The 20,470-nt window shown below is 37.1% G+C and overlaps 1 protein-coding gene across 20 annotated transcripts in view; it reads left to right on the forward strand.

The window, feature by feature from the left end:
* The window catches only part of UNC79 (unc-79 homolog, NALCN channel complex subunit), a 374,208-nt gene that overhangs the window by 108,109 nt on the left and 245,629 nt on the right, over positions 1-20,470 (forward strand). For 16 of the 20 annotated variants that reach the window (XM_054666247.2, XM_054666242.2, XM_054666248.2 and 13 more), the window contains exon 2: positions 18-91. The exons of the other annotated variants lie outside the window; for them this stretch is intronic. In XM_054666247.2, coding sequence (XP_054522222.1) covers positions 18-91 — 74 coding nt within the window. The remainder of the gene's footprint in view (positions 1-17; positions 92-20,470) is intronic. 20 annotated transcript variants of the gene reach the window in all.

Here is a 20,470-nt window from a genome sequence, read left to right on the forward strand (position 1 = left end):
GAATCTCTTTGTTTTAGGTGTGTCTCTTGTATTCTGCATAGTGTTGGATTTTGCTTTGTTAGCCAATCTGAAAATCCTTTTCTTTTAATAGGTGAGTTAAGCCCTTTTACATCTATTGATATGATTAATATGTTTGGCCTCAGTTCTATCATATTATTTTATTTTTATGTATTTTATATCTAAACTCTTTCATTATGCAATGGGTTTTATTTGCTCATTTTTTTCTTTTGGTTAACTTTATACTAAGACTTCTACATAATACTGCTAGTCCTCTTGTTTTTGGACTAACTAGTTCCCTACATTGAATAATATTGCAATTAGCTTCTAACCTCTTCTCTCTCCCCTCCTTCTAACCCAGTATCTGATATACAATAGTGTCATTTTGTTTACAATTAATACCCATTAGACAATCATATCCATATGCTCTCCATGCCTCCTGATTTTTGATAATTGTATTTTAGCTGCTATATTTTCTTTCTTATAATCATGGTTTAGCTTTGTTTCGCAGATAAATTTATATTTAATACTCATCACTCATTCTTATACTGCTGTCTTTCAGTCTTTTTGGTTGTCTTAATCGCCATTTCTAATAGATCCTTTAGGAAGGGCTTACAGAATCAATTATTGCCTGAGTTTTGGCAAGTTTATAATAGTTTGCAACTTTGTACTTGGAGGTCAGCTTGGGTGGACATAAAATCTTTGACTTATATTTTGCCAACTTGAGTATTTTAAATTTGTCACATCATTTTTTTTGGCATTAAGGATTGGTGAAAAGTCCAGTGACAATCTTGTTTTCTTAGTGGCTTAGTCTTTTTTTTTAATCTCCTTTTAAGTAGCCTTAACTATAATATGATTCATTGTTGGGTCATGCTGAAATGATTGCAGTATGTCCTTTCAATAAGTTCAAGATTTTTTTTAATTTTAGGAAATACAGTTTCTGGAGATACAGTTTTAATACTTGTTTTGTTCCATTGTTTGGCATTTTCCCTTGCGATCCCTATCATACATATGTTGGGTGTTTTTTGCTTATCTTCTGTAGGATCATTTTCTACTGTACGTTTTAAAAATCTCTTCCTTTATTTCTTTTAGAGTTTTTTAAGAATTACCCACACAATATACCTTTATTAGTCTACATGTGAATTAGCTTATTCTTGGTGATTCTGCATGTATATAGAACTATATATTTATTTAGGCCTTATTTTGAAATGTTAAATATAAAGTTGATAACATTCAGTTGAATATTATCTTATTTTGCATAAATTCAACTTATTCATTATAAGTAAGTACAAGCATTTGACTACTATCACCATGTCTTCTAATGTAGACACGCCCAAATATATACATATTAAGATACGTGTCATTTTGTCCTCTTTTTGTTTACGTGGAAATAGTGACAAATAATAAAATTCACCAATTTGCAAAGCACAGATTGATGAATTTTGCTAAGAATATACAGTCATGTAACCACTACCACAATAAAGATAAAGACCCATATCCTGGCTGGACATGGTGCCTTATGCCTGTAATCTCAGCACTTTGGGAGGCCAAAGTGGGCGGATCACTTTAGGTCAGGAGTTTGAAACCAGCCTGGCCAACATGGCAAAACCCTATATCTACTAAAAGTACAAAAATTAGCAGGGCATAGTGGTGCATGCCTGTAATCCCAGCACTTTAGGAGGCTGAGGTGGGCATATCACTTTAGGTCAGGAGTCTGAGACCAGCCTGGCCAACATGGCAAAACCCTGTCTCTACTAAAAATATAAAAATTAGCCAGGCGTGGTAGTGCATGCCTGTAGCTACTCAGGAGGTTGAGGCAGGAGAATCGCTTGAGCCCAGGAAGCTGAGGTTGCAGGAAGCTGAGATTGCGCCACTGCACTCCAGCCTGGGCAACAGAGAGGGACTCAGTCTCTAAATAAATAAATAAATAAATAAATAAATAAATAAATACCCTTATCCTTATCTTAGAAAGATTCCTTGTGTCCTTTGCTCTTGATCCCTTCCTTCAACTCCCAGTTCCAGGAAGACATTGCTTTTCTTTTTATTATTAGTGTTGCCTTTTATAGAATTTCATGTAAATGGAATCATTCAGTGCATAGTCTTTTCTGTCTGACTTTTTTTTTTTTTTTTTTTCTCAAGACGGACTCTTGCTCTGTCGCCCAGGCTAGAGTGCAATGGCACAATCTCGGCTCGCTGCAACCTCCGCCTCTTGGGTTCAAGCGATTCTCCTGCCTCAGCCTCCCGAGTAGTTGGGATTACAGGTGCACACCACCATGCCTGGCTAATTTTTTATATTTTTAGTAGAGACAGGGTTTCACCATGTTGGGCAGGCTGGTCTCGAACTCCTGACCTCGTGATCCACCTGCCTTGGCCTCCCAAAGTGCTGGGATTACAGGCATGAGCCACGGCACCTGGCTTCTGTCTAACTTCTTTTATTTATCATAATGTTTTGGAGAGTCACTCATGTTGTTGGGTTAATTAATATTTTGTTTGTTTTTATTGCTCTATATAGTCCATGGCATGTGTATATTACAATTTGTTTATCCATTCACCCGTTGATAGAAATTTGGGTTGTTTCCAGTTTTGGGCCATTATGAATATTTGCATACCTGGTTTCATGTGGACATATGTTTTTATTTCTCTAGGTTGAATACCTAGGAATGGAATTGCTTGGTAGTATGGTTAATGAATGTTTATTGTTATAAGGTATTTCTATACTATTTTGCAAAGTGGCTGTAAGGTTTTATGTTCCCACCAGCAATGTAGGAGAGAGTTTCAGTTGATCTGCATCTTCATCAACACTTGGTATTCACAGTCTATTTAACTTTAGTCTTTCTAGTTGGTGTGCAGTGGTATCTTGTGGTTTTAATTAGCATTTCTCTGAGGATTAGTGATGTTGAACATCTTTTTATGTGCCAATTGACTATTTGTATATCTTCTTTTGGGAAATTTCTGTTCCAATCTTTGGTCTATTTTTATTAGATTTTTTTGATCTTTTGATTGAGTTTTAAGGGTTCTTTATATATTCTGAATACAAGTTCATTGTTTTGAAACATTTTGCTTCCAATCTGTGGCTTACCTTTGTGTTTTCTTAACAATGACTTTCGAGAAGCAAGACTTTTAAATTATACAGCCCATTTTCAATTTTTTTTCTTTTATCATTTGCACTTTTGGTATCCTGTTTAAGGAATCTTTGCCTAAACCAATGTCACAAAGATTTTCTTCAGTATTTTCTTCTAGAAGTTTAATGGTTTTATCTCTAACATTTAGGTTTATAAACATTTTTGAGTTAATTTTATGTATAATGTGAGGTAAAGTTTGAGGTTCATTATTTCCATGTACGATATCCAGTTGTTTCTTATCTCTATTGGATTATCCTGGTACCTTTGTTGATAGTCAATCACTCATATATATGTGGGTCTATCTCTGGACTCTATTTTGTTTCTTCATCTATTCTTATGTCAATGGCATATGATCTGTAGTACTGTCAGTTTTCCAACTTTGTTCTTATTTTTCAAAACTGTTTCAACTATTTAAAGTCCTTTGCTTTCTATGTAAATTTTAAAATCAACTTGTAATTTGCTTCAAAGGAAGCTTATTTGGATTTTGGTCTATAGATCCATTTGGAGATGATTACTTTCTTAACAATCCTTGGAATGACACATATGTAAACTTATTTATGTCTTGTTTAATTCTCTTTTGCAATATTTGGTAGTTGTCACATCTTTCATTAAATTTATTCCTAAGTATTTTTGTGAGTGGATTTGTTTTTCAAGTTTTATTTCCTAATTATTTGCTGTTAGTATAGATAAATACAATAGCTTTGTCATGTTGGTCTTATATCCTGTACCCCTACCACACTCATGTATTTGGTGAGTAGTTTAAAAAAAGAAAAAGATATATGTATAATTTAAGGTTTTCAGTATGCACTGTTATGCCATTTGTGAATAAAGATAATTTTACATCTGCCTTTCCAATCTGTATGCCTTTTATTTCTTTTTATTGCCTACTGCACTGGCTAGGACCTTCAGGACAATGCTAAATAAAAGTGATGTGAGTGAGTGTTCTTGCCTTGTTCTTGACCTTAGGTGGAAAGCTTTGAGCCTTTCAGAATGTTAGACCAACCTTGCATTCCTTTATTCCTGAATTAAACCCTATTTGGTCATAATGTATTCTTCTGAAAATATTGTTGGATTCAGTTTTCTAATGTTTAGTTAGGGAGTTTTGTATCTGTGTTTTCATGAGATTTACTGGTCTGTAGTTTTGTTTTCTTGTGATATTTTTGTCTGGTTTTGAAATCAGGATAAAATTGGCTTCATAAAATGAGTTGGGAAGTGTTTCCTTTTCTATAGTTTCTGAAAGGGTTTGTGTAGAATTGATAACGATTCCTTGATTTTTTGATAAATTCACCATTGAAGCCATTAGAGCCTGGAGGTTCTTTTTTTGGGGGAAGGTTTCAAATTTTAAATTCAGTTTCTTCAGTTGATAAAGATTTCACAATTTTTGTTTGCTTTAAATTCTTCTTAAGTCCGTTATGGTTATTTGTGTCTTTTAAGGAATTTGTCCATTTTGTCCATTTGACAAATTTGTCTAGTTGCCATTTACTGGTATAAAGTTATTTGTAATAATCCCTTATAATTCTTTTTATATCTATAGAATTTGTTGCTATGTTCCTCTTTTATTTCTGATATTGTCAATTTATGTCTCTTTTTTTCCTGACCTGTCTGGTTAGAGGTTTATACATTTTACTGATGAACCAACTTTTGGTTTCAATGATTTTCTCTATTGTTTCTCTGTTTCCTATTTTATTGATTTTTGTACATAATTATTTATACCATTTCCTTCCTTTGGTTTGTTTGGGTTTTAATTAGCTCTTCTTTTTTCTAGCTTCTGAAAGTGAGAACTATATTATTAATTTGAAATCTTTCTTCTTTTCTAATACAGGCACTTGAAAGCCGTGCATTGCTTCATAAGTCCTGCTTTAGGCACATTCCACCAGTTTTGTATTTTCATTATTCAGATTAAAATATTCTCTAATTTATCTTGCAATTTTTTTCTTTGACCCAAAATTTCTTTAGACATGTGTGTGGTTTTTTTTTTTTTTTGGTGGGGGATGGAGTTTTGCTCTGTTGCCCAGGCTGGAGTGCAGTGGCACGATCTTAGCTCACTGCAACTTCCGCCTCCCAGGTTTAAGCGATTCTCTTGCCTCAGCCTCCTGAATAGCTGGGATTACAGGCACCCGCCACCATGCTTGGCTAATTTGCATTTTTAGTAGAGATGGGGGTTCATCACGTTGGCCAGTCTGGTCTCAGACTCCTGACCTCAAATGATCCTCCTGCCTTGGTCTCCCAAAGTTCTGGGATTACAGGTGTGAGCCACCGTGCCCGGCCTAGAAGTGTGTTGTTTAATTTCCAAATATTTGGGATTTTCCTGGTTATCTTGTTTTTGATTTCTAACTTAATTCTATTTTTGTTAGAGAATATATTCTGTATGCTTTCAATCTTTTGACATTTATTAAGACTTGTTTTATGGCCTCAAATATAGTCTATACTGGTAAACATTCTATGTGCCAATTGAAAACAAAATGTATTTTTAAATTGTTGGGTAATGTGTTGAAATCTTCTACGCATTTGCTGATTTTTGTCTAATTTTTCTAATAGTTGCTGTTAAAGCATATTGCAGTCTTTAGATTATGGAATTCCTTTTCCCTTTAAATCTGTCATTTTTGCTTCATGTGTTTGGAAGCTCTGTTACTGGGTTCATATACATTTATGATTATTATGTTTTCCTGTTGAATACCCCTTTTATTTTTATGAAGTGTCTTTTTTATCCTTGTTAATATATTTTGCTTTGAAATGTATTTTATCTGATATTAATATTGCTACTCCAGACTACCTTCACATGCTGTTTATCTGGCTTATGTTTCCCATTCATTTCCTTTCACCCTTTAAAGTTTTCCTACTGTCTTTTTAAATATTCTTTTTTGCATTTTTAAACTACTGGTTGACTGAGCAATTATTATGTACTTCCTTAATTTTTCACAGTTAATAACGTACTACCTTATTTAAAATATAGAAATCTTGCAACTTTATAGGCCCATATCCCTCTTTATTTTATACTTATTTTATGTAATACATCTACATATGTTATAAACCCCACAAGACAATACTGTAACTTTAATTTTAAAATGACATGGTTAATAAAGAAATTAACAGAAAAAAGAAAGTATAGTCTTTTGCATTTACCAAGATATTTACCATTTCTGGTGCTCTTTGTTTTTTTTTTTTCTGAGGACTCAAGTTTCTATCTGAAATTTATTTCTCTTTAGCCTGAAAAACTTTCCTTCGCATATTTTGTAGTGTAGCTCTACTTGTGACCAAATGTTTTAGATTTCTTTTGTCTGAAAAAGTCTTTATTTTGCTTTTATTCTTGAATAATATTTTTGCTGAATACAGGATTTTGCTTTGACAGTTTTTTTTTCCTTTGAGTACTTTAAAAATGTTATTCCCTCTGGCCTTCTTGGTTTCAGAGGTGAATTCAGCCATTACTTGTCATATATCCATAAAATGTATGTAAATTATTGTTTTCTCTTACTGGTTTTAAGATCTGCTCTTTATTTTTGGCTTTCAACAGTCTGAGTGTCACGTGGGCTTCTATTGGCATGGGCCTCTGGGTGTTCATTCTGCTTTGTGTTTGTCATTTCATGTCTGAAAATTTCTGCCTGTTACCAAATCTGAGGACTCTTTGGCCATTATTTCTCAAATATTTTCTCAGCCCCGTTCTTTTTCTCCTCTCCTTTTGGTATTTCCATCACACATATGTACCTCTTACTGTCTGATACTACCTAACCCACCTCTGAGTCTCGGTTCTTTTTTTTTTTTTTTTTTTTAATCGTTTCTCTCCTCTGTTCTTCATGTTGGATACTTTCTATTGGTCTATTTTCAAGTTCACATATTCTTTCCTCTGTCATGACCATTTTTAATGGCTGTAAGTTCATTCAGTTAATTTTTATTTCTGAAATTGTTTTTCAGTTCCAGAATTTCCATCTTGTTCTTCTTGCATGATTTTTTTATTTCTGCTGAGACTTCTCATTTCTCTGATGAGAGTTTCATGCATTGAAAACATATTTTGTTTTACTTAATTGAGGATAGTTTTAGCAATTCATTAAAATCCTTGTCTGTTAGTTCCAGCATCTATTTCCTTTCAGGATCAGAATATACTGACTTTTCTTGTGGGAATGTGTTTTATTTTCTTGGTTCTTCTTATGTTGGGTCATTTTGAGTTGTATCCTGGATATAATGAATGTTAAGTTTTGGAGACTTTGGGGTCTACTATTTCCCACTGATGAGGTGTTGTTTCCTTTGCTTTATGGGTAATTTTCCTGGCTGGGATGGAATTGCAAACTCTGTTCTCATGCAGTAGTTCCTTACTTTGTTCAGATCTTTTGTCTTTAGCTGGGCTGATTTGGGTCTATTTTGCACTTGTGTGGTTCAGGGGTCAGTCAAAGATGTCAGAGTTTGGGGATCCAGAGTTTATGGTTTTTTCCCTTGTGGGATTCCCTCACTTGCTTCAGGAAAGTAGTTTTTGGTTTGTTCGTTTTTAGAATCTGCTCCATCACTTTCAGATCTTATCACTTGAGGAACTCCCTCCTTGCTTTGACTCCTGTTTTCAGACTGGGCCCCACACTACCTGTTGATGACTTGAGAGTTCTGTTCTGAAGACCCAACTGCCTTCCTTTCGTGTCTTCCTGCATGGATGCTGATGCCACATGGCTGTGTGGCTATCAGCAGTCTGTCCCCATCCTTTCATATTTAGTCCACGGTGATACTTTGTCTCCTAATTTTGTTGTAGAGATTGTCAGTGGGTCTTTGGTTTTGTTATCCTCATTGATCTGTCTATTTTTAACAGAGGGCCCTGGGTTGACTCAAAAACTATGCTGTTGCCACTGTCCTCTTTCCAGAATCCTCCTCTTTTACCATATTTAAGCTGATTATTTTTGAGTGCTTAAACTCTAGTCTCTGGTTTTTAGATTCGTTTCTTAAATAAATGGCTGCTGCCTTTAGAACCAGGCTTGTGGCTGTTCATCTACTCTCTGTTTCTGGGTCAAAATGAAGTCACAGAAGCTCTTTATTCTTTAATAAAGAAATGATTATCAAAAGTCATAAATACAGGGCACAGGTGTGATGGTGCGTGCCTTTAATCCCAGCTACTTGGGAAGATGAAGCCAGAGGATCCCTTGAGGCCAGGAGTTTGAGGTTGCAGTGACCAGTGACTGCACCACTGCGCTCCAGCCTGGGCAACAGAGCAAGACCTTGTCTCTAAAAAAAAAAGAAAAAGAAAAAAACCAACTTGTAAATATGGGAGGCTTCTCAACAATGACAATATGCATATTGTGTTTTTCTTATGCGACTGGGTTCATGCTTGCTCTTCAGTTTTTTTGAATTAAATAATTTAGTGTTTGGGTAATAACATCATCAGGGGATGAAACTGAAAAGCAAGGGAATGATAAATGAAAATGTTAGAAAGGGACTTGTATCTAGGGCGAGTGAGGGGGATGAAATCAGCGGTGGGTATAGATAAGATACAGGAAATGTTCTATCTTTTAATCTGGCGGTGGGTAAATGGGTGTACGTTATTATTACTTTTCAAAGTGTGTACATAATTGTACACCCTCTTTCATATCATGAAGATGTGCAAAACAGTCTCTGGGACACAATCTAAATTCAACTTCCTTGAGAGCTCCTCTTCAGGAGGTCACTGAGCAAAGTCAGAAGTGAGTCCTGGGAAAGAAGGAGTTCATCCCAGTTGAGGCTTTGCAGTGCTGTTGTGTAGGCCAGGGGACCTCTGACCAAAAATGTGGTCGGGGAGTGGGTTACTCTATGTTTTCTGCTTAAGCTCAACATGACCTGCCTCTAGCTCTTAGAAGTAGGTCAAAGCAGAAACTTTCTGTAGGGGTAAAATGAGTGTCCTTAGCTGTTTGAGGCCACTGTGGAGGAGAGTAGGAACTTTATTGGCTCAAGAACAAATATCTGGGCCACACTTGCTGAGGCATTCTGCATTGGGTTAAAAGCATGGTCTGGGGTTCTTGGTGATGGCAACTTTCAGGAATTTGTCTCTGGAACCACATTGCTCTGACCTTGACTGATTGCCCTCTATGCCTGATACACAACTGGGTGTTCTTTCTCCCAGGAGAAAGGATGCATCTATGAATGTCTAAATACGCCTTTATTTTTGATTTGTAGTTTGTCTGAATGTAGAATTCTACTTTGGGAACATTGTTTTTCAGGGTTTTGAAGGCATTGCTTCATCATTATCTTGTTTCCAGTGTTGCTTTGGAGAATTTCAAAGCCATTTTGATTCTTGATCTTTCCTAAGTAATAAAAAAATTTAAAAATCTCTAGAAGTATGTAGAGTCTTTTCTTTGTCCCTAGCTTCTGACATTTCATAACAAAGTGCATTGCTATGTGTCTATTTTTACTCATTGTGGTGGGCTCTTTAATCCGCCATTATCTAAAAAGTTCTTAACTCATTTTGTTAATGGTTTTAACTCTTTTGGTTTTGCTATTGCCTTTTTCTGAAACTCCTTATATCCTGATATTGGATATCCTGGATTTGTCATTTCTCTTTTATTTTGTCTTTTGCTGTATTTTGGGGAAATTTTCTCAATTGTATCTTCTAAACCTTCTATTGATTATTCCTGGGATTATGTTTTTGATCTACAAAAACTTTTTTCTTCACTGTATGTTGTTTTTCTAACAGCACAACAGCATTCATTCATAGGTAGAGTATCTTATCTTTCTGATATTAATAACAGGTTTTTTTTTAAGATAAAGTTTTCCTCTTCCCTACAGACTCTTTCTCTCCAAGTTGATTTTCTCTCCTTCTGGTCTTACAGTTAGAGGCTTTCTTTAGATGGTTGGCCTTCCTTCCCTGTCTACTCATAATTAAGGGCTGGAACTAAGAAGCTGACCTGAGCATGTTAGAGGGCCATTTACTGGGGGCACCCCTGGTGTCACTGTCTTCAGACCTTTCCTCTTTGACTTAGTCAGATTCACAGAAGGAAGGAGAAAAAAAAAGAGGCTTCCAGTCTCCAGCCTGAAGGGTAAGGGTCTAGCTGCCAGGGGTTGGAGGGCAGGGTTTGGTTCCGCTCTGCATTAGCATTTACACTTCATATAGCCAGCAAATCCCCTTGGTTAGGTAGATTATACTGGCTTTCCATTCTGTTTGGTCTCTGCCATTCCGGAGACCCTCTGATGTGTCTCTCTTCTGGCAATGAACTTCAGATATTCTGAGTTGAGGAGAGGTGCTCTCTCAGGGCATGTGAAGTGGGGGAGAAAATTTAGGGTTCTAATTGCTCTTAAACAGTTTTCAGCCAATCCCCCACATTTTTTTTAGCACCCTCTTCTGCCCCTTACCTCCTATTCCAAAGCTATCTGTTGCTGCCATTTCCGTGCCTTTTGAGAAGCCTGAAATGCACACTAGTTGGTTCTTGGCTTTGGAATCAGTTGGTTCTTAGCACTGCTACTGGACTGGGATTTGACTTTCTCTGGTCTGCCAAGTCAACTGCTACTTGTCTATTAGCTTTCAAGCTTCCAAAAATGATCTTGCTTTGTGTTTTCTTGCCTTGTCTCCTTTTCTTCTTGTCTTTGAAAAATCCTTTTACTGTAATTTGGTGACATTTTAGTTGTGTATGTTTTAGATGATTGTCTTCACTTTGCAGTCCTGACCCAGAACCTTTCTCTTACTTTTCCATGCCTAGCATCTTCTCATCCTTCATGTCTTACTTAAATATTATCTCTTCTGAAAAGTCTTCCAGGACTATCCTATGTCAAGAAGGCATTGCCCAACCGCTTCTTTAGTCTGTATTTGAGTCTCTTGTAATATTTTTATAGACCTTTAAAAAGTATTTACTGTCTTTTCGTTCATTTTTCACACTTTCTCATATGCTGCATGACATCAGGGACTGTGGCTGTCTTGTGCACTGTTACATCCCCAGCAACTGGCACATAGTTAACTACAATGAACATTTACTGAATGTGTGAAAGAACAGATTACAACTGGACTGCATGATTTTTTTTTTTTTTTTTTTTTGAGACGGAGTTTTGCTCTTGTCACCCAGGCTGGAGGGCTGGAGTGCAATGGCGCGATCTCGGCTCACAGCAACCTCCGCCTCCCAGGTTCAAGCGATTCTCCTTCCTCAACCTCTAGAGTAACTGGGATTGCAGGTGCTCACCACCATGCCCAGCTAATTTTTGTATTTTTAGTAGAGACAGGGTTTCGCCATGTTGGACAGACTGGTCTCGACCCCTGACCTCAGATGACCCACCCGCCTCGGCTTCCCAAAGTGCTGGGATTGCAGGAATGAGCCACTGCACCCGGCTGAATTTTTTAAATTGATAACAATTTTCTCAGTTTTCTCATCTGTAAAAAAATAAGAGCAGGGAAATGCAATAGCACCTACCTCATAGAATTGTTGTGAGGCTTAGAGAGTTGAAAGGATAAAGTGCTTAGAACAGTGCCTGGCACATGGGAAACACTATAACAATGCTATTATAGTTATAGTTTTAAGAGTCTTAAAAGCAGTCTTTAGAGAGTTGTAATTTTATATTTAATTGTTGTTCAATTTTGTTCAAGTTAAAGAAAATTTTGCTGTGTGATGGACTGAATTATTCTTCTGAATTCTGTAGTATGTTCTGAATCAAAGTACATCTGAATTTTGACTCCAGGTTGATCACGAATGGCAACTTGAATTTTAGCACTGTCATGGAAGAGAATTGTGCTTCCACAGGAAAGTGGATCCCAAATAATTCCCAGAGGTTTTCCACATAGCCAGACATTTAAGGACGGTGCTGGCTATGATGCATCTTCTTGTTTAGGCAATTCTGGGCTATCTGTGTCTTCTTAGGGAGTAGAATTTATTTTCAGTGCAATCATTTTGTTTTGAAATTGAGCCACATTGATTGGATAGGTGGTTGATAATTCAGATATGTCTTGAGTATTGCACTTAGCTGTAGAAACTTAAAGAATGATTCATAGTTATCAGCCTTCGTATATCCCTGAAATTATTTGATTTTCACCAAATAATTCCTCAGTTCTTCAAAAACCTATGATTTTTTAAGTAGAGAGCTCAGTGAAATTCAGTAATGAGAGATTAAATAATTTTCTAGTTTTCATTTGCTAAATCCATATATCTGAATTTATACTTTCTTGAAAAGATCACTAATGCTCTTGTTTCTCTCCCCCACTTGCAGTTTCAAGTACAATAAGCACAGTATTCAGATATCTTATCTCATCAATTAGAAAGTGCAAGCTCATAAGTCACTCTTTCAGTGGGGTAGGAAGTACTTAAAATTTGGCCTCAGATTCTCTGATTTCAAAATCTTGATCTGAGGAAGCTGCGTAGTAAACTTTGAAAAATAAGTCTTTATAACCTAACCCAGTTGCATCAAAATAGAATAGATTTTCATATTCTGTTTCAAATTATTACATATCCAACATTCAACTTGAAGAAAATTCACTGCCTGTATTAATTTCTTCATCACATCATGAAATGAATCTGACTTTCAAAGTTTCTAGTACAAGCTCTCTTGACCAATAGTGCAATAGAAACTGGAACAGAAACCTCCTTTTTTGAGGAGGAATAGATTGTTTGAGGGGAATAAATTGTTTTTCCCTTTTCTTTATTGCAAGTGTCCCATCTCTGGGATACGTGAAGCATTTCCATGTTTAGACTTTTTAAATCTTTTTTTTTTTTTTTTGAGTCAGGGTCTTGCTGTGTCACCCAAGCTGGAGTGCAATGGTGCCATCATGGCTCACAGCATCAATCTTCTGGGCTCAAACCACCCTCCCACCTCAGTCTCCCAAGTAGCTGGGACTACAGTTATCACCATGACACTTGGTTATTAAAAAAATTTTATTTTGTTGAGATGGGGTCTCACTGTGTTGCCCAGGCTAGTCTTGAACTCCTGAGCTCAAGCAATCCACTTGTCTCAGCCTCCCAAAGTGCTGGGATTACAGGCATGAGCCATCACATCTGGCCTAGACTTTTTTCCATTGACAGGTGTTAGGTCTTACTAATTCATGTATGAAAGCTAACTAGATGATTTTATGTATGTATGTATAGATGTGTGTATGTGTATACATAATTAGTGTGCTAAAATGTGCAGTGGGGGTCACAGCTAGTTCAAGTGTTTCTTTTGACATATCAGAAAATGGCTCTATCATTTACCTCCTATGTGATCTTGGGCAAGTTACTTAACCTCTCTGAGCCTCAGTTTTTTTGTTGGTAATGTGGAAATAATAGCAATACAACTATTATTTTTCTGTTTACCAGCATATAGTAAACATTCAGAATTTAGAATTATTATTGTGGTTATTGTGACCTTCTAGAGGTGAGGATTTTGTCTTATGTTGATATATCAAAGTACCTCATTAATCAATATCTGATGAATGAATAAGAACACTGATATCTTTCCTTTCACTTTTGCTGCCTAACTTGTTGCTAATGTCTAAAATTCTCTAGACTGGACATTTTGCTTTTCACATGTTAAATGCTAAGAAATTTAATTGAATAATGTATGTGGAATACTTTGAAAAATGTAAATGGCCATACAAATGTAATGGATGATGATGATGATGATGATGTTGATGATGCTAATGATGATGATAGTGTTGGAGTCACTTGCCAAAGAACAGGAATGTTCTTTGCTGACTTCCCCTGTCTGCTGAAAGTGCCAGGTAAAATTTGCTACCTGGAACCAAAACTGGCTGAAGACTATGTATGTAAGTATGCAAATATTTGGAAGAGCTTAACAATGCCATTTGTGACATTTGACATCCTTTGGACTGTTCAGCCTCTCTACCTGTGTATCCTCTTCCACAACCCTTCATTTATGTCTTTTATGAGGTTTTGCTTTCAGTTAAAGAAGATGACCTTCCTCAAAAGAGAAGATCGTTCTTTGATTAAGGATTTGCAAAGAACTCTGCTTGTCTGCTACAGTTGTCAAACAGTGCATTGTTGCCTTGTTCTCTCCACATCTCCATTTCTGAATATATCTTTTTTATTTGCTGCATTTGTCTTTTATTCTTTACAAGATAAGTCTCTGAATATAGAACTAAATTTTAGTACCACATGCAGCAATAGAGTGTGTGTGTGCGTGCATCTGCATGCGTGCGTGTGTCTGTGTGTGTGTGTAGGGGGCTATTCTTGATTTTATTGATGACACAAGATTACTAGTATGTCTTATATCTTCTTTACTCCACAGGTTACACTATTTTAAGGGACAGAGGTTTGAACTGGGAAAGGAGAAGAAGAGAAACTCACCTGTAATAGCTAATTACAGTAGTAATTTATTATCTACTATGTGCTAGTCATTGTGCTAGGTAGTTTATATATGCAATATTTTAAAGTACTTATAGCAACTCTGTGAGATAGATATGATTACCCCCACTTTATAAATTAGGAAATTGAGACTCAGAGAAGCTCATGACTTTATCCACGTTCTCATAGTAAATGGAAGAGCCAGAATTCAAATAAACCCTGGATTTGGACTCTTGGTGCCTCTGTTTTGTTTTGTTTTTCCCATCAGTACAATGGATTGTGTGTGTGTGTGTGTGTGTGTGTGTGTAAAGCTCTCATTGTTGAGATGAGGCAAGGAGGAGGGTTCAGGTGACTCTTGTAGGAGCTGCAGAGAATTACAGATGTATGATGAGGTGAATGATGAAATACTTGGAAAAGCTGGAACATGTGGCTAGAAATGGAAACTAAGAAACCCCAGGGCCCATATTCTCAGTGTTTGTGTGGTTTTCCTTAGGAGCCTGGTGAGTGCAGGTGATAGTTGCTAATCTGGGAATGAGGGAAGGGAGCATATGGAATTTGGAAAATACCCCTCAAATCTTGTTTGGCTTCTGATATTAAAGGACTTATTTGTTATGTTGAGTATGATAATAGTATGTGATTATATTCTTAATGTCTTTATTAGTGAGAAATTATATGAAAATATTGATAAGTAAAATAATGTGATGAATAGGATATGCTTTAAATACTTAAGCAAGAAAAAAAAAGAGAAAGAGTGGAAGGGGACAGATGGTGACTATTGAAGGTAGATCATGAGTGTCTGCCAGTGGGGTAGCCTGGACACCTACCCTCAGGGCCTCTTCTCTGTGGCTCTAATCCAACAGAGGAAGGGAATCTGACTCATTCTGAATAGAATAGGGCCAATGTTAGCTGTGCTAAGCTCTGTATTTTTTCTACTGCTCCTCCTAAGATTATTTTTCCCGAAAGGTCCTTCTTAGGGATGTTCCTCTATGAAGGGTGTTTCACTTTCCTGCACCCAGAGGTACATAGCTCTAATCTCAGTCAAGACTGACTCAGAGAATGAAAAATATTTATATGCCTCTGCTCTGAGTGTTCTCTGAGCTGGTCAGGGTGAAAGTGGGGCACATATCATCCTACAACCATGAGGCCATGCCTGGCTTCTCACACAGTTAGTTCCTTAGAGTGGGGCTGTCTGTTTGGCCTTCTGACTCTGGAATGGGTATTCTTTGATCTCACTCCATCCTTGAAGATATGATCCCATCCTTATTCCATTCTTAAGCTTTCAGCCAGACCAGCTCCATACCCCAAAATGGATGGTGGTGGAATTGGGGGATTCTGGAGGAAAGTGATACAAGTAGTTCTTGTGATACAAATTGTTCTTCCTATGAGTAGTAGGAAGAGGAGGTAGTGGAAACTTTAGTGTTATAGCCAAGATTCAAAACTAGCCCATGAAAGGAAAATAAATTCTAAACTGCTCCATTGTACCAAGAGTCATGTGGCAATTTATTCATTCATTTCTTCATTTCTTCATTCAGTCATTCAACAAACATTTAGGACCAGACACTTATTAAATGCTGGATGTGCTAAAATTAAAGAGACCGTTTCTGATCTGAAGGTTCTAGTAGCCTAGTGGAGGAGACAGCCATTGAGTTAATAATTGTAGCATGCGTTGATAAATGCCATCCATGATAGAAGGAAGTCCTGTGTGCTATGAAAGTGCTGAGGAGATGCATGTAATGCAGTTTGTGGGAAGGTTAGTTACCTACTGGGGAAATGGGTACAGCTAAGCTTTAAAGAACTCTTAGGAGTTAGCCAGGCAAAGAAGTGTGGATTGCATTCCTGTAGTAGAGAATGTGTCTAGAAACATGGAGGAGTAACAGGATCATGAGTTAGAGTTTTTGCAAGTCAGTATGACTGAAGTGTGGGACACAAGGAAAAGAGGCCGAAGGTGAAACCTGACAGGTGAGCAGGGAACTCTTCATGCTGGGCTCGATATGCTAAGTTAATTGTTTGGATTTCAATCAGCAGAAAATGAGGAAGATTTGAATTTGAGAAACATCACACTGGATGTCATGTGGAAAAAGGATCGAAAGGGAATCAGTCTGGACATCACAGCAATTAATCTAGGGAAAAGATTACACAAGCTTGAATTAAGGTGATGTCAATGTGGCTGGAGAAGAGGGTAGACCCTGGAGTTGATTTCTAGATAGAACCAATAGGGCCAATAAGTAGATCACTAGTCTACATGAAGGACGCAAAAATAGTGAGTAAAGACAGATATGCAGTGGCAGGTAATTGAGGAGGATGTCTGATTCCTTATTGATCCACCAATCAAGAGAAAAAAATAAAAAGGTTTCAGGCATAATTTTTACTTAAACCATTGTGGTGAATATAACAACACACATTTGTGAAATATGTCCAAATCCTCTTTATGTATGTCTAACATTTCTTAATGACAGCTTAGAATGAAAAGAAGATGAATGCCTTAAAAGGGGGCAATGACAGAAAATCATCTACAAAATCTTAGGCTTTATGTCACGCAAGAAGAAACCAATAAAAAATTAAGATGGCATTAGGACATATACTATCAAATCGACAATATTAATAACTAGCACTGGCAAAGAATGGGGAAAATGTTACTTTAATTTCTCATTTAGCAAAAACAGAACAGAACAAACAAATAAGAACTCCTGAGGCTTATACATATTAAATGATTTGCTTGAAGTCACACATAGCTGTAGGTGGGAACTCACATTCCCTCCCAGGGATCTCTGCAGGGCGTTGTGATAACATCATGACTCAACATGTTTGGGGTCTAAGTAATTAAAACTAAAGTTGGAGTAGCCAATTTGCAGGAAAAAAATGAGTACTGCAAATGATAATGAAGAACCTATAAAATTTTGGGGGGTTCCATAGGAATGAGAGATGGAAGGGAATAAATCAAGAAAAAGACTACTGCATTATTTGCATGTTATACAAGCAAATTTCATCTCGAAATTACTTATTAGTGTAAATGATATTAGAAATTTAAAGCAGTTATTTAGGGAATATTAATAGGACTAAAGATAATTGACATTTAAACTTTCAATTCATTTCAACCACTGTGCTACTGTTGACCATCTGCTATGTACCTAGCATTGTGATAAGTCCTAAGGGAGTACAAATGTAATATAAGATGGTTTTGTCTCCAAGGATCTTAAAGTGTTGTTAGGGAAACTAGATTTGCACACATGAAACTAATTTAGAACCACCTAGAACAGTTTATAATCAGTGAAATATTTATATAATGAAGTGCAAAAATTTTGGAAGCAGATATAACATGCTCTCGGTAGTCAGAAAAGGGAGCTATTGATAATGTCCAGAGTCAATTAGAAGGCTTCACTCAAGGCTGCAGTGCTGTGGCGTGATCTCAGCTCACTGCAACCTCTGCCTCCTGGGTTCAAGCAATTCTCCTGCCTCAGCCTCCGGAGGAGCTGAGATTACAGGTGGGTGCCACCAAACCTGGATAATTTTTGTATTTTTAGTAGAGACAGGGTTTCACCATGTTGGCCAGGCTGGTCTCAAACTCCTGACCTTGGCCTCCCAAAGTGCTGGGATTACAGGCATGAGCCACTGCATCCGGCCAATGTAACTCTTAAGATGAGCCTTGAAGGGTGAAAGGGGTCTGATTTTTCAAGAAAGTAAAGGGCAGGACTAGTGAAGTAAACGTTTTGTTTTGTATTTTCTAAGAAATAAATAACTAGTCTAATATTCTAAATAGTCTAATATTTTGTCTGCTCACTGCAGTTTTACTTAGTGAAATATTGGAAACAACCTAAATGCTGAACAATAGAATAGGGGAAGTGTCCATATTTCATGCTAAATCTGTATCACTGAATATTATTAAACCAGTAAAAATAATTAAAGAACAATGTAGTCTGGCGGAAAAGCATGGCTTGCAGCCTGTTAAACTATCAGTTTTATACTTATTAGCTTTGTGCCTTTGGGCAAGTCACTTACTGTTTTTGAACTTTGGTTTATTCAACTTTTAATGGTAATGGTAGTGACCACCTTGCAAAGTTATTGTGAGGGTTAAAAATAAACATATAGGGCCGGGCGCGGTGGCTCATGCCTATAATCCCAGCACTTTGGGAGGCCAAGGCGGGCGGATCACAAGGTTAGGAGATTGAGACCATCCTGGCTAACACGGTGAAACCCCGTCTCGCCACTGTACTCCAGCCTGGGAGACAGACCAAGACTCCGTCTCAAAAAAAAAAAAAAAAAAGGCCGAGTGCAGTGGCTTACGCCTGTAATCCCAGCACTTTGGGAGGCTAAGGCGGGCAGATCATGAGGTCAGGAGTTCGAGGCCAGCCTGACCAACATGGTGAAACCCTGTCTCTACTAAAAATACAAAAAAATTAGTCGGGTGTGGTGGCGTGCACCTGCGATCCCAGCTACTCAGGAGGCTGAGGCAGGAGAATCGCTTGAACCTGGGAGGTGGAGGTTGCAGTGAGCCAAGATCGTGCCACTGCACTTCAGCCTGGGCAACAGAGCAAGACTTCTCAAAAAAAAAAAAAAGTATATAGAGCACCTGGTGCATAGTGGATGCTCAAGAGATGTTATTCACACTTAATGATGTATATACTCTGCTGGTATGTAAACAGGTACTGTCTTTCTGAAGGACGATTTCTTAATTCTTACCGAGAGCTTTAAAAATGAGTGTTTTCTGTATGACTCAGCAATCCCATAACTAAAAATTTATTCTAAGGAAATAATTAAAGATGTGTGCACATCTGGTCACACGTGGCACCTCACTCCTGTAATCCTAGCACTTGGGAGGCCGAGGCAGGAAGATCCCTTCAGCCCAGGTGTTCGAGACCAGCCTGAGCAGTATAGTGAGACTCTGTCTCTACAAAAAATAAAATTAGTAAGAGAAAAGAAAAGAATATTCTTTGCAGCATTGAATAGAATACTGGAAAACACCCCAAAATCTCACAAATAGATTATTGGTAAAGTAAATTACGATTCTCTTACATAAAGGAAATTATAAAACCATTAAAATGATGATATAGAAGTGCATAGAAAGTGAGGAAAACAGATTCTAAAACTATACACAGTTTAATCCTATTCTGGTAAATGTATATTTATGCAGAGAAAATTTTCTAGAAGGATAACATGCCAAAATGTTAACTACAGTTGTTTCTGAGTAGTGGGCCCTTTAGGTGATTTTTATCTTCTTCATGTTGCTTACCTGAATTTTTTCCTTTTATGATAATGAGGATTGCTAATTAAATTTTTCAAAAATAGGGATGGATCTCTGTTAAAAATTTTTAGTGACATAGGAAAATGCTTAAGACTTAAAGAGGAAAGATTTAAAACTTACGTTTTATACAATCCCAATTTTGTTAAGTATTTTTTAGTCTATGACTGAATTTTGCTTTTATGGCTTTTGCTCTCAAAAAGTAGCAAAGCTCCCAAGAAACGGTGAGGATAGAAGGGGCCGTAAAATATCAAACAGAGATTAAATTTGTGTATGCACAGACCTCTTTTGTTTTTTTTCTTCATTTTCATCACAGTTTTAACAGTTGGCCTTCTGGGCTATTTTTATAGACAAAGTTGAACTGCTGTAAAAAGCCATTCTTTCCCTTCCTGCCTTGTCTACTTTCATCCTTACTAGGAACTCAGCAAATTCAGTACTTCATAGGCACCGAGGGTATACAATGGTGAACAAAAAGCTCACTGTTCACTTAGAAAAGACAGTCAACGGTCACCTAAATAAATACACCATTACAAATTGTGCTCACTACTCTGGACAAAACTGCAGAGTGTTACACAGAAAGAAATGAAGGTGGAGATCAGGGAATCATTTTGGACAAGGAAGTTTGCAAAGACCTCCATAATGAGGAAGGGACACTTAAAGTCAGTTTTGAAGTATGAATAGGAGTTAGTCTCACAAAGTGTGGAGGGAAAGCACTCTATGAAGAGGGACAAGGACATAGAAAGGTTTTCAAGCAAAAAAAAAAAAAAAAAAAAGAAAGAAAAGAAAAGAAACACAAAAAAACAAAAAACGGTGTTAAGGAAAAAACGGGCTAGGTGTGGTGGCTCTTGCCTGTAATCCCAGCACTTTGGGAGGCCGATGCGGTCGGATCACTTGAGGCCAGGAGTTCGAGAACAGCC

This window comes from Pan troglodytes, chromosome 15, assembly GCF_028858775.2.
Source record: "Pan troglodytes isolate AG18354 chromosome 15, NHGRI_mPanTro3-v2.0_pri, whole genome shotgun sequence".
NCBI lineage: Eukaryota > Metazoa > Chordata > Mammalia > Primates > Hominidae > Pan > Pan troglodytes.